At 55.9% G+C, this 14,664-nt stretch overlaps 1 protein-coding gene across 3 annotated transcripts in view; it reads right to left on the bottom strand.

Annotated features, from left to right (window-relative positions):
- Positions 1–2,768: 2,768 nt before the first annotated feature.
- Positions 2,769–14,664, bottom strand: part of CHID1 (chitinase domain containing 1) — a 39,530-nt gene continuing 27,634 nt past the window's right edge. For all 3 annotated transcript variants that reach the window (XM_012813333.2, XM_023508590.1, XM_023508591.1), the window contains 3 exons: positions 3,369–3,449; positions 3,183–3,225; positions 2,769–2,951 (listed from right to left, as the gene is read on the bottom strand). In XM_012813333.2, the coding sequence (XP_012668787.1) occupies positions 2,853–2,951; positions 3,183–3,225; positions 3,369–3,449 (223 nt within the window). In that variant the 3' untranslated portion in view covers positions 2,769–2,852. The remainder of the gene's footprint in view (positions 2,952–3,182; positions 3,226–3,368; positions 3,450–14,664) is intronic.

Here is a 14,664-nt window from a genome sequence, read left to right as displayed (position 1 = left end):
GAAGCCCTAGGAAGTGGTACAGAAGCCCCAGGGGACATTCCTGAGCATCCTCACCACCCATTCCCTGTCTGAGCACTGCCTCCCTCCATCTTATCCCTTTCCAGGGTGTCCTCTCACCCCATGATCTCCACCCCTCTTTTATTCCTAGGAGCTCTGATGTGGGCTGGCAGGAGCAAAGCAATTGTCATGCAGTTAGAGAAATGGTCAAAATGCATCAAACTATGGGCAGCGCCTGTGGCTCAAGAAGTAGGGTGCTGGCCTCATATGCCAAGGGTGGTGGGTTCAAACCCAGCCCTGGCCAAAAAAAAGAAAAAAAAATGCGTCAAATTATCTCAAAGTCAGAATTCTTGTAACCAGAGTGAGGAGGGCTGCGGTGGAGACCGCGGCTATAGGGATGGCAGCTGGAGGCCCAGGCTGGGGCATGGCCCTCCTGGGAGCCTCATTAGCTGTGGGGTACACATGATTTCTCCACAATGCACCCCACAATCTCCATTTCCAGCTCACTCCTACCACCTCCAGTGTCACTGGCTTGTGTGGCACGTCCACCCCGCTGCACTAAGCACCGACTTGGCTGAGGGGACATGAGCAGATTGCCCAAGTGCCTGGCCCAGAGCTGGGGCCATCCATTCCACTTTTTTTTTTTTTTTTTTTTAAACAGAGCCTCAAGCTGTCCCCCTGGGTAGAGAGAGTGCCGTGGCATCACAGCTCACAGCAACCTCCAACAACTCCTGGGCTCAAGCGAGTCTCCTGCCTCAGCCTCCCAAGTAGCTGGGACCACAGGTGCCCGCCACAACGCCCGGCTATGTTTTTGGTTGCAGCCATCATTGTTGTTTTGGCGGGCCTGGGCTGGATTGGAACCCACCACCTTAGGTGTATTTGGCTGGCACCTTAGCCACTTGAGCCACAGGCACCAAGCCCATCCCTCCCACTTCTTTACCAGACCCCCATGTCCTGGCTCTCAGTTCTGAGCTCAATTCCTGTCATGATCTGAACTGATTCCAGCCCATCTGAGGTGTACGACCCCACTGTCCACCTCCATAACACCCTCAGTAGTCAGAGGGACAACACTGGTAGACTGGGCACTCCCACCTGGAGTCTCTTATGCCCCACAGTAGGCTCTACCCAGGATCCCTGCCTGGGACATGTATCCGCCTGTGCTCTGGGGTCTCTGATGGAGCACCCAATTTAGCTCACTGACCCTGGACTTGTGGCCAGCACTGCTGTAAGCCCATGTGTGGGTGGTGAGTGCAGGGCTCCCAGACCCCTGCCCTCCCTACTTGCCTGGGTCTTTGAAGCTAGGGAGGGGGCTGAGAGGTTCTGGCTTCTAGCCAGACTGACTGGCCAGCCAGTGTGGGTCAGTGTGCTTTGGAGAGCTCAGCCCAAGGAGCCCCTCTATGGCCCCATAGAGCTGCTGGTACCCTGGCCTCAGCCTCACCCCTCTAAGTACCACATATGTGCCCATGGCACCTGAGCACGTGGTTTCTAATGAGCTGGGTGGTGTGAGACAGCCTCCTGCCCTGCTGTCCTGTTTAGGCCAGCTCCCCAGATCTGGAGGGATACCCATTTTCCAGAATCAGCAGAGGCAGGGCAGTGCCTGAGACCCCTCTGATGTTGGGATGGGGTGGTTGGCTGAGTCTGTCTGTCCCACGGCTCCCTGCCTCACCATCTTGAACACCTGGCCTGCAGGCCGCCCTGGAACTGGGTGGTCCAGGGCTGCCCCCTAGCTGGAGCTGGGCAGAATGCAGCTAGTCTGTGTTCTGAGGCTGGTTTGTGCTGTGGCCCACCTGGTGCCAGGGTAGACCTCCCAGCTATACTAGGAGCAGCTCCCCTGGCTGAGCAATCCTGACAAGGGGTTTATTCATGAACCCAGGAATATACATCTGCCCCTTAAGACCCTCCTCCAGTCCCAAACCCATAATTGGGGGATACAAGATCCCCATGCCCCAAGACCCTCAGCCCCAAGGGCTTCACGGAAGCTACAAAGCTCAGGGCGATCCTGTTCAAGTCTGGCTGGCTTGCGTGGGGTGGTTCCCAGGCCCTTGACCAGTGATTTGAGGATTCGCTTGTATGGGGCCAGTGGAGTAAGAACATCCACTGGCACTGACTGCCTGGGAGGAGCAAGGGATCTCTTGCCTCAAAAATCCCCAGACACCTCCCTGACGTCTAGGCCAGACCTGGGCCTGTTGCACTGCGGGGTAGGTGGAGCCAGCCAGCCATCAGCTGTAGAGGGCATGCAGTCTGTCCAAGCCAGCCCATAGGTCCCTCACTATGTTCCACGTGTGGCCGGGCCAGCATGGGGGGGTCATGCCATCTGAGGTGGCAGAGCTAAGCTGGGGTCTAGGGCCAGAGTTTGAAGGGGGTGGGGCCAGCTCTTTTGAGCCCCAGTGTCCAGGCCCCTCCACCATGGGCTTGGTGTGGACATTGGCATGACTGCTACAGGCATCAGTCTCCTGTGCATACATGTGCCCATGGTAGGCCAGATGTAACACAGTGGGTGGGGCAGGCCCTCAGCTCTGCCATCACCAGGCCCTGGAGTCCAGGTGTGGGTGGGTCTAGGATTGTTCTGGAGCTTCCAAACCCACATCCACCCTAGCTGGGAGAGGCCTGAGCCAAGCTGCTCTGGGATGTGGGCTGTGGTCCTGCCCACCCAGCTGACCGGGTGCCTGCTCAGCCAAGACTCTTCCCCAAACAGTGCACAGGGCAACACCCCTGTGTGAGGGGGGGCCATCAGGTGGCACAGGACCTCACTGAGGACCGCAGAAGACGCGTCTCAGTGACAGGCCTATATTTCACATTGGGCAGTCACTCCAAGGGTTAGAAGTTGTGTCCGCCTGGAGGTTGTGCTGCATGGTCTAGAGCAGGTCGTAGAAGTAGTCCAGGCCCTGGCCCAGCTCCCAGATGGAGACCCCGACGCCCAGCTCCCTGGCCAGCTCCAGTCGCACCTGCAGAGACTGTGGGTGGACAGAGGTGTGGGCCTCACCCCCAACACACCTGGGAACTATCCCGCAGGCCACAGGGGCAGTATGGCCTGGACTCCAAGAGCGGCAGACCAGACTTGGCCGACTGCCACTGCCTCCCACAAAGGGAGAAAGAAGGTCACTGTGAGGTAGGAGGCTGCTGTGTCACCAAATCTGGTCACACCACTACACCCTGTGAAGCATAGTGGGCAGCAAAGCACATACCTTCAGAGATGGGTAGAAAACCACATGCCTCCCGCCGCGGCTCCTGAAAGACAAATGGGGCCATCTATTGTCTCTGGGTACCCCAGCCCTTCCCTATCCTGGTCAATGTCAAGAGGTCTGTGCCCCACACCACCCTAGGGCCACCTCCCTGCAGGCCGGGTGGGCCAGCTACACCCCAACACTCACTTCTTATACTCAAAGAAGTGCTCCGAGGCCTGGCTGTCCCACACAATCCGTGGCCTGTGGTCCTTCAGGGTCTGGATGTACCTGGAGAAAGCATGTGGGTATAGGAGCCCGCTGTCCTTCAGCCCCTCTGGAGGCTGTATGGGGGCATCAGGTCTCCAGAATTGTTGTCCCCAGTGGTCTACGGATGCCAGTGACACTCCGTGCTCTGTGTCATGGAGCGAGGGGAGGGCGGGGTATTGGCCAAAGCCCCTCCTGCACATGTGAACTCTGTATTCAAGGACACCCCAGAAAACACCTTTCTCTAAGAGACTCATTTGTACTGTTCTGCAGAATGACACTGGCCCTGGAGGGGGGGTGCTCACCCTTTTAAGCTGCTGGACATAGGTTCCACACTCTGCCCAGAGCTTGGGTACAAGGACAGCAAGACAGACCTCAGGCTGCTGGCCTGGCTGCAGGTCCTGGGCTGAGGGGCAGTGTCTCCTTCTGGGCCCAGCCAGGGGCTGGGTTTGATCTGTCAAAAATGGCCACCATTGGCCGGTGCCTGTGGTCAAAGGAGTAGGGCGCCAGCCCCATATAGGAGGTGGTAGGTTCAAACCCGGCTCCAGCCAAAAACAGTTTAAAAAAAAAAAAAAAAGGCCACCATTCCCAGGGCTGTAGCTGGTCCTTCCTGAGCACGAGGTGGGGGGAAGTGCAAGAACCACCCCTCCACCTGCACAGAGCACAGGTGCAGTCCCCAAGTGCTGGGGCCAGGACTTGGCTTATCAGAGCTTGCGGGGTACCCCAAGTGCGTGTCACCATCTCCCATTCCCAGGACCCTATGGACCACAGCCACCAGCAGGAGATGATTCTGGAAGCTTCTTATCGCTATAGACAGGAGTCTGCAGGTGGAGGTACCTCCCTAGCAGGCAGCTTATGAGTGGATACAATCAGTACCTGCCATGCCGGACAGTGCCTGCAGGGTGCATGTAGCCACAGCCTGAAGGGGGCAGTACAGCAGGCCTGCAGCCTGGGCTTCTAAGGAGGGAGGATGGGCAGTGGGCAGCTGCAGGGCCTAAGGGAAATTAGGCTAGACAATGCAGCCCTCCCTGGGCCCCTGACCTTGAGGTGTGGAACATCTCAGGCTCCCAGAACAAGACAGAGGCCCACCGACACCTGGGGCCTCCTCCAGCCTAGAGCAGCTGTCATTTCAGAGCTGTGAGTGGGAGCTACCATCACCTTGTCTAGCAGTGCTCAAGAGTACACTCAACCCTGGAGCACTGCTGGCTTTGTGGGGTATGGGGAGGGGGCTGCTCCACAGGCATCAGGCCCTCCCAGACCCCAATAGGACACCCAGGGCGAGCATGGCAGGGAACAAACATCACCAGCTGAATAGCCCAGGTAGTGGCAACCTGGCCAACCCAAGCCAAGCTTCTTCTAGACACCCCAGGCCTGGGAAGGCATCACTGGTCCCCCAGGACGTGACTGGCACTGCCCTCCCAAAGCTAGCCCAAGCCCCTATATGGCTATATGCAAACCATGGCCCGCAATGCTGATCTACACTCATGGACCCTGGTGGGCCTGCCAAGTGCAGGGCCCAGTGTGGGACTGTGCCCTGGGACAGAGTGAACGCAGGACCAGGGGGCTACTTCCTCTATACTCATGACAGCTGCCCTGGCCCTGCCTCCTGACCCCAAACCCCAAGTCAGCTGCACCCACTACAGGTCCAGCCACCACCCTACAGACAGCTTAGATCATCTAAAATTACTGGATTATCTTTAATTAAAAGGCCACTCCAGATGCTGTTGTAATTTGTAGCTTTTAGCCCTATGTCTGCTGAGGTCTCTCTGCAGAAGAATTTGAGATGTGTGGACATGGGCAGATGCAGGGACAGGGATAGCCCTTGGGCCTATGAGGAGTTGTGACTGTGCCACATACTCCTCCTCCTGGGGGCCCTGTGGTTGCTTCCCAAAATCTGCTGCTCACTGGAGTAAGGCTGGGGCCTCAACTAGGGGCCCCAGCACAGTGGGTCCCTCTACCACAGAAGGCAAAGGCCTAGATGTGTGGGAGTGAGGCAGGTGCCATGCTGGGGGGAGCCAGGACCAGAGTACCCACAAGGACCCCTAGCCTCTCCTGAGCACAGGCCCTGGGCACAAAGGGGTGAGAACCAGGTGTTCAGCAGGGGTTGAGCCCAGCTCCCAGGAGCCTAAGGAGGGGCTGAGAGTCACTGTCCAGGGAGGGAGATGCAGCTGGCAGGCCGTGGTGTGAGGCCTGGGCCATAGTGACAGGTGTGGCTGCTGGAGCTCCTCTCCAGGTCTGGGTCACAGTCCCCCAGAGGGGCTGCACCTATGGGGATGGGGTGGCCACCCAGACTGGATTCCTCTAGGACACACATGAGAGGCCAGCTTTCAGGACAAGCCCAGTGGGTGGGCCAGGCTCCCAGTATGATTAGCAAGGGACACACATGCCTTTGTAGGGAGTGGGGTGCCAGGGGCCTGCCCAGGAGGATGGAAGGGACAAATGGAGGGCAGAAGGCAAAGGAGGGAGCTGTCATGTGGGGTTGGGGCACAGTAAGTGCCTCTCTCCTTAGATCCACTTAAGCAGCCTCCCAAGGTGCTGGCTTCAAGGAAGGGAGACTCTGTGGACAGGGGAACATCTAAGACATAAAGTCCGAGCATTTCCCTAAATTACAAGTAAAAGCACCTGTGATCCCAGCACTCTGGGAGGCCAAGATGGACGGGTCACCTGAGCTCATGAGTTCAAGACTAGTCTGAACTACAGCAAGACACTAAAAATAGCCAAGCATTGTGGTGGGCACCTGTAATCCCAGCTACTTGGGAGGCTGAGGCAAAAGAATTGCTTGAGCACAGGAGTTAGAGGTTGCTGTGAGGTATGATGACATGACACTCTACTGGGGGTGACAAAGTGAGACTATCTCAAAAAAAAAAAAAAATTACAAGTAAAGGCCTCAGCCACATGCTATACGACTGTTTACATGAAATGTTCAGAACAAACCCGCAGACACAGAAAGGGCTTGAAGGCTAGCAGGGGCTGTCGCACAACTCTTACAGGGCTCTTTTCTTTTGGAGACAGTGTCTCACTGTCACTCTGGGTAGAGTGCGTTGGTGCTATTGCTCACAGCAACTTCAGGCTCTTGGACTCAAGCAATCCACCTGCCTCAGCCTCCCAGAGTGCAGGGATTGTAGGCGTGAGCCACTTTGCCCGGCCAGGACTTCTTTTTGGGATGATGGAAAAGTCCCCCCAGGAAGCTGCACCCTGGGACTGTATCTTCCCCCAACTGCCTCCAAGATGTGCAGCATTTCCTAGCAAGGCAGGGTGCTCAGTGGACATGGCCATCACGTGATTGCACTGTGATAGGTCTAGAAGCCAGCACCTTGGGAGGCTACGTAAGTGGATCTAAGGAAAGAGGCACTTACTGTGCCCCAACCCCACATGACAGCTTCCGACATGTGCCGTGCTCAGGGCCTCACAAGCAGGCTGCCTGCACTGCAGACCCACCACACAGGTCACAGAGTGTATCTCCATGGAAAGACTGGAGTGGGGGGGGGTCAGAGAATAGCCTATAACACAAGACAGACCTCAATCATTAATAGCAGAAAACACACCCCAGAGACCGTGTAAGGATAGAAGAGAGCTCACCCCCTCAAACAAAGCCAAAAGGGGCACCCTTTAAGCCAAATGAGGAGATGCTGATTCTGAAATCAGGACAGAAACAGCCTCCCACAGCAGGGACCTACACCAGGGAAAGGACAGAAAGACCAGGGCCAGGGACGTGGAGAGAGTCCAGAGGGTGCAGTTGAGGTACTGACGTAGGAGCTCATCAGTCTGTAGCTGTGCCTGGTGGTGCCCACAGTTCTTAGGGAGAGCGCTCTCCACCTCAGCTCTGTTCCAAACTAAGGTGCTAGCCAAGGTGGGTGCAGCTGGCAGGAAGTCCTGACTGACCCAGAAAGTTCCATGAGAGGAAAGAACTCACATCTAGCCTGGTTCCACCCAGCCAGTGGCCAAAGCAAGGCTTGGGCTGCCATGTGCCAGGCCAGGGTGAGGCTGAGCTGGGAGGACAGGCAGTGGTGGGCAGAGGCTGTGCAGAGAGCTGACCCACAAAACACAGGTTTGATATGTTGCCCAAATTCACAAATGCGTCCTGATTATGGACGTAGAATTTGTCACTGGACCCTGGCCCCTGCCCATAGCCAGAGCTATGTGAGGGCTTCTTCAGGAGGGTCCTTTCTGGCCTGTGTCTCAGACCACAGGTCTGGTATCTGCAGAACTGTAGAGGGAGGACAGAGGATGGACGGCTGGGGACAAGGATGGCTGTCTGCCTCAGCAGAGCAGTGACAATGGCTCTCCAGAAGCAGGAGGGGTTCAGTGGTCTACAGAAGGCTCAGGGGATGTGAGCCCCTGACAGTCCCAGAGTTGGGGGTTCTGCTGAGACTGCCCCTGCCCCTTCCCTTTCTGGCACGTCTGACTGCCCAGCACCCTCACCTGGAGGCCTCCTTTGCCCCTCCCTGTCTACAACATGATAATATCGGATGCCAATGCCCACACCACTGCTTTCTGTGACTCTCAAACCCCAGTGGCTCTTCAGATCCCCTAGGTGGTAAGTTTGGACCCTCCTTAATTAAAGCACCACTGAGCACTGGGCACAGCCACACCCCATCCTGAGCCCACGGGCACCAGTCATCACGGTTTTGCTATCTGATCATGTAATCACATCACAACTCCTGTCTGAGAGGCCTCATGACCCGTCAGGGTGAAGCTGGCTCTGTGCAGCCAGTGGTAGGAAAATATTGGCTTAAGGAAGCCAACCCCAAGAGATGCTATGTGGGGTGCCATGTGGCACATCATCTTAAAGGACAAACCTGGCGCAGAAGGCATTCCCTGGTCACACTGATCTGGGTGAGCAAGACACCTGATAGGCAGTTTCTGGAATTCTCCTCCCCATCCCAAATGCAGATAGGAGAAACTGACCCTGCTGCCATGCAGGATCACTACTCTTGGAGATGATGTGATTTCTAGGGGAAAGTAGAGCCCACATTTTCCTTTTTTTGGACCTTGTGCAAAAAGAGATTGGCTGCTGCCTAGCCCTGTGTTCCATGCCAGGCCGGGCCCACTGACCCTTGCCCAGGGCAACCTCAAGCCCCCAACCCAGCCCTGTTGATAACTTTCAGGCCAGCATGGGACCTTGACCCTAGCTGGGGAAACATGCCAAAGGCCCAGAAGGTGGACAGAGGGCAGGAATGGTCCAGCCTCACTTGTGCCAACCACCTCTGGCTGCACAAGACACCTCCCAGCCTGGTGGGGGCCTTGGCAGAGACCCTACTATCCTGACTGCATGAGGCCCTGGTCACTGAACACTAATGTCTTGGGGTGCCAGTTCATGAGACTTGTCCACTACAGACCACTAGCCAAACCATCACATGTCCCTCAGGGATACTGCCAAGCCAGTGGTACAAACTGTCTGGGGAGCTGTCCACCTCACCCTTATTCCAGCAGAAGTACCATGGCGTGCCCTGGGCTGGCTCTCAGTGGGGTCCCCAGCATGTTCCCCTGGGACAGGGGAGGAAGAGGCGGCCTGCAGGGTGGGGCGTCTATGGAGTGGTGGGGCCCATAGATACAAGAAGAAGGTGCTCGCCTACCCCTGCCTGCTGACTTTGCTCTCTGCAGGCCGATCCACCAGGTAGTGGGCAGATGTGCCTTGTGGCAGCCACATGGACCCTGAGCTGTTCATGGTGGGATGCATCCTGGGGGAAGGAACTGGCCACTGTGTGGGCCAGACTTGGGCCTCTCCTCTGAAAACGGAGGGATGACCAGGCCCTGCCCTCAGGAGCTCCTACCATGGTCACAACATTCAGGCTCTGCAGACCAGGCCCCCACCAAGGTGGGGCAGGTGCATACGGCTAGCCTGGCTGGCAGAGTCTGAACATAACTTGCCGTTGGCCTGAGGAGCTGGCTGACTGCACCTCCCCACAGGCCCAGGCTCTACAGCCGAGCAGATGGTGGTGGAGCCTCTCCACTGCCCTTGCTAGGTCTTTGTCAGAGACTACAGCAGGGCATCAGGTACTCCCGGGAGAAGCTGCCCATCCTCTTTTACCAAGAGAGCAACATCATTCTGAAGGAGCTGTGGGGAGCCCTCAGTGTCCCTGGGGCTCACTGAGCCTCCACCTGGCTGGGCCCTGCATGGGAAGTGAGGCACTGGCTATGGTACTCAAGGCAGATAGCCAGGAAGAGCTGGGACCTGGACTCTGAACAATGTGCCCTCAGTGTCCTCCCTGCCCCCTGAGGCAGTCCTTCCCTTTGCTGCCATCCCTGGCCAGGGGGGACTGCTCACTGCAGCTGGGCCTATGGTAGAAAGTACTGCTTGCTCATCCCCTTGGTAACATCTTCTTCTGCACCCACTTCTACGAGGGGGATCTACTTTGGGGGGGAGAGATGCTGTCCAATGTGGGAAAGGCCCTGACCTGTGACCCCAGGGTGCCCTGGTAAACCCTGAGTCAAGCTGCTCTACAAGCTGGGAGGATAGCCTGGATCAAATCAGGCTTCAGGCAAAGATAATGGAAACCCCAGGGGCTGGTGGCACCCTGCCAGGACAGCTCCCCAGCCCATATACACGTCTCATCCGACCTAGCAGTGAACAGTAGGCCAGGGCTGGCGGGGACAGAGGAGAGGTGTGGTCTTGGGAGGGTGTCAGGCAGCTCTGCTGTGTGCTTGGTGCCTCCAACCCACCACCCTGCTTGGCTGCCACTGAAAAGTTGCTGCCCCACCCAGTAAAGCCACTTGGTAAGGGTAAACAGACCAGCTGGTATGTCGATAACTCAGGTTAGTGGCGCCCACTGTGGCCCAGTGGCACTGAACTGGCGCTCTGCTCCTGAGCTGCTTAAGAGAATCTGGCAGCAGGGAGGGCTGTGCAGCTGCTGTTGTCCTTGCCAGAGCCCAGGACCTGATTCTAGATTCAGGAGCATGAGGGAGAGCCTTTCCTTCCTGGGACCCCTTAGGTCCTCCCCACAGAGCTCTGGAGCAACCTCAGGCTGGGGCCCAAGAGGGCAAAGCTACTGGTGTAAGGGAGAGGCTTGCAGCTCTACCCAGGGGCAGGGCTGCTGGGGGGTGTGGTGAGATATCCTCCTCCCACTCCTAGGCCTGGGGAATACAGATGACTACAGGACAACATTCCAAGCCCACCCTGTAGACAGTGAAACCCCAGGCCAGATGCCAGAGGGTTCTTAGGTTTAAAACACCTCTTGGGCTTGGCGCCTATAGCTCAACCGGCTAAGGCGCCAGCCACGTACACCTAAGGTGGCAGGTTCAAATCCCCAGCCCGGACCTGCCAAACGACGACGGCTGCAACCAAAAAAAAAAAATAGCCGGGCGTTGTGGCAGGCGCCTGTGGTCCCAGCTACTTGGGAGGCGGAGGCAGGAGACTCGCTTGAGCCCAGGAGTGGGAGGTTGCTGTGAGCTATAATGCCATGGCACTCTGCCCAGGGGGACAACTTGAGGCGCTGTCTCAAAAAAAAAAAAAAAAAAAAAACACCTCTTGAAGCCAGAGGTTGACCTGACAGCAATGTTCTTACTGAAACCCCCAAAGCTTGCTGCCCCCTCCCACAGAGATAGGAAGACTGGGGTCCCACAGGTGCATGCTGAGCCTAGGGGTCCCAAAGTCACATGTTGGAGACACTGAGGGGACACTGGTATGGAGGGCACCAGCTGTCACATTGTGCTGCAGTGTTGAGAGAACATGGTCAGCGTGAGGCTGAGATGTGGGAGCTGAGGTTCAGGAGGGTGACTGGGTCCAGGGGCAGAGTCCAATGGGAGAGTTTGCACACTATCTCATCAACCTTTGCATTTAAAGGTTTTCACAGTAAACTACCACCAGGACAGACAGGAAAACACCCAGTTCTGAGTCATGCCACAATGCTGATGAGGGCTATACATGCTAGATTTGTCCCTCCTGGCACACAGTGCAGGAGGGGACAGACAGGACAAAGGGGCAGGGGCCATCCAGTCTGAGGAGGACATAGCTGACCAGTGTGGGCTGAGGGTGTCCTACAGGGAGAGGAGCTGGCTGAAAGCAATGTCAGTTGGCTATGTGTGCAAAGTGTCGGGTATGCGTGGGGATGGGGCTGTCTGGCTGCTCTCCCTGGGCTGTAGGGGTGGCTGAAATAAGTGAGATTTTTGGATAGAAAAATCTGATGCCAAGAGCAGAAAGCAAGAGCAGAAGGTGAGGAGAGGTGTCTGAGCTGACAGTGACACCTCTTCAGCAACCAGAGCTCCGAAGGAATGGGCACAGGCATGAGGACAGATGGACCTTCTGAGAGAAAACCATTAACCCCAGCTTTGGGGCTGGGTGGGAAGAATCAAAGAGGATACCCCAAAATAGGTAGCCTGGCCAATCCTGGGTACCTTGTGGGTGGTGAGCCCTTGGGCTGAATCCTGTCCAGAATAGATGCCACTTGGTTGGGGTGTGGCCATGGAGGTCTAGATGAACAGCAGGGGCTAAGGGTAAGGTCCACAGGGCAAGCAAGGGTGGCTGGGCCCACAAAGGTGGCAGGTCCACCACACAGGGCCAGAAGAACAGCGGCAGGCAAGGAAGGGTGACTTAAGGGCTTGCCAGCTCTGGCCCTGGCTGGCAGTACCCTCTCCTACCTCAGACACGCAGGTAGAGGCAGGATTGTGGTCCACTCATGGCATGGGTTCTGCCCCGCCCTGCCCCTTCAGTCCTCCTCACTTCAGGGCCCACCAGCCAGGACTAAAGTAGAGATGCTTTCTCTGCCATGTGCCCTTGAGGCAGGAGCCACAGCTGTGCCACGTCAGCAGTCTGCCCAGCTCAGCTGCTGCTAGTACGCACATGGGAATGAGTCAAGATGGACTCATGAGATATGGCTCTGCTGAGCAGCATCTATGCTGTTGCCTTAGCTGAGGTGAGGCAGGTGGGAGCTACCAGCCATATGGCTAGGACTTGAGAACAGGCACCCTAGGGTCCTATAGGACCCAGATCTACCCATGCATCTGCTCCCCTTGTGTGCGGCTAGTCCACGATGGACCCACACCCCTCATCTGGGCCACTCGGGCCCAGGGGCATTAGAGGCACAGTGGGTGGGCAAGGAGGGTGGGTTAGGAGGGAGACTGCTCAGCTGGGGTGAGAACTTGGAGGTAGCACTTTCCTCCCTGGTTGGGGTGGACCTAGACTCCAACACATGTGAAGCCAGAGGGCAGACTCTGCATGTGTGTGCACGCAGATGCACACACAGACACACACACACAAACACACTCTCATGTGTATACTTTTACAATCAGAATTCTGAGCATAGAGCAATTTGGGCAGGACAGACAGGTTGGGATGGCCAGGATGGCCATGTGCTACACCTTGTTCTGGACTGCGGGAACATGGGAGCCCCAGTGACTGATCCACACCCCATTGTAGCATACATCTCAGCAGCCCCGCCATGAGCAGGGAACCTGGAGGAGCTGGGGCCTGGGCGGAGCCGGGGCCTGGGCGGAGCCCTCACCCATCTAGCCACACACATCTCAAGCATGGCCATACCGCCCTGTGGATGACTTCCCACCAATCTTCTGGAAAACAGCAGGCAGATGGCCACTGAGGCTTTGGGTGCCCCTGGTCTGTCTGCCGCCCAGGCCACACCCAGGCCCTCCTCAGTCAGTGCCCTCACCCCACTGCCTTGGTAGAGTCATGCCTAGTTCAATGATATTTAGTGCCAGGGGCCAAAAGAGCAGCAGGTAGCCTGGGCCTGTGCTGGGCCCAAAGGCCTGCCATGTGGACACAGAGGAGTGTGGGCATGGAGGTGGAGAAAGACTCCCAGTAGGACCCCCTACTCTCACCTTGGAGCACGGGCCTCTGTGATGTCCCACCATGAAGGCCCCAATGGAGGGCAACCAAGTTGGGGGAGTCTTGAGCCTTATGAGCCCTCAGAGCAGGAGGAGCCCAGGAGCACTGGGGACAGTTGACCTAGCACACTACTGACCATCATGACCCCAGAACCCACAAGTCCAGCCAAGGGCCAACTACATTACCTGTGCCCCTCCCCCAGGGCCAACCTGGAGGGTAGCTTCATTGTGGGGCCCTGTCTTTGCTCACCTGCCCTAGGCTGACCCTTACTACACCCCTTGCAGTAGGCAGGCATGGGGGGAACCCGTAGATATTTGTGAAAACAGCAGCAGAACCTAGTGAATGATGGTGGTACCCAACCATGGTCTTTGGACATTGTCCACCAACAGGACGAGGTTCTCCAGAAAAGGGAGCAGTTGGGACTTTCCAAGTAACGTAACTGCACCCAGAATGAACATCAGATGACCTAGGAATGCTAAAGCACCCAGCACCCAGCAAGGTAAAATATGTGAAGTCTAGCACCCATCCCAAGAGTGCCAGGGCCTCAAGGACAGCACAACAACTGAGGAGGAAAATCAGCCCCTTGAAACTGATCCCAAACTGACCCCGACAGTATAACCAGCAGACAAGGATGTTAATCAGTTACCACAACTGGAGCCCAAAGTGCAAAAGTTAGTAGGGGCATGGGAGACAGGAACAAGGCCCCAAACAAATCCCTAGATATGAGAGTTACATGAGATGAAGGAAAGCATGGTATTGGACTGATGGCAGCTTAGAAATGGCAAAAGAAGTAAGTGAATTCTGAAGACAACAACAAAAAACAACCAAGAGAACACAGAGAAAAAAGAATGCAAAAAAGTAAAATGTTTATCAGTGAACTGTCAGTTCAATAGACCTAATACACATGTATGTATAGTCCATGAAGGTGAAGACAGAAAAGGGGCAACAAAAAAATTATTTGAAGCAACTGGCCACAATTTTTCCAAATTTGATAAAAGGTATAAAATACACAGATTGAAGAAGCTCAATGTACACACAGCACAAGAGATGTAAAGACACGCCATAATCAAATTGCTCAAAACCAGCAATAAATAAAAATCTTAAAAACAGGGGTAGGGTGCAGTACATACAGAGGAACAAAAGTGACAATAACACATTTCCTGTTGGGAAAGATGCAAGTGAGAAGACAGTGAGGCGATATCTTTAAAGGCCAGGTGCGGTGGCTCACGCCTGTAATCCCAGCACTCTGGGAGGCTGAGATGGGAGAATCACTTGAGCTCAGGAGTTTGGGACCAACCTGAGCAAGAGTGAGACTCAGTCTCCACTAAAAATAGAAAAATTACCTGGGTACTCAGGAGGCTGAGGCAAGAGGATCACCTAAGCCCAGGAGTTTGAAAGTATAGTGAGCTGTGGTGACATCACTGCACTCTAGCCCAGGTGACAAAGCAAGACCCTATCTCA

The sequence above is a fragment of the Otolemur garnettii genome, unplaced genomic scaffold (genome assembly GCF_000181295.1).
Source record: "Otolemur garnettii isolate 467f Iridium unplaced genomic scaffold, OtoGar3 scaffold00260, whole genome shotgun sequence".
Taxonomy (NCBI): Eukaryota; Metazoa; Chordata; class Mammalia; order Primates; family Galagidae; genus Otolemur; species Otolemur garnettii.
Note: the sequence above shows the minus strand (reverse complement) of the source record. Positions and strands in the feature narration are given on the sequence as shown.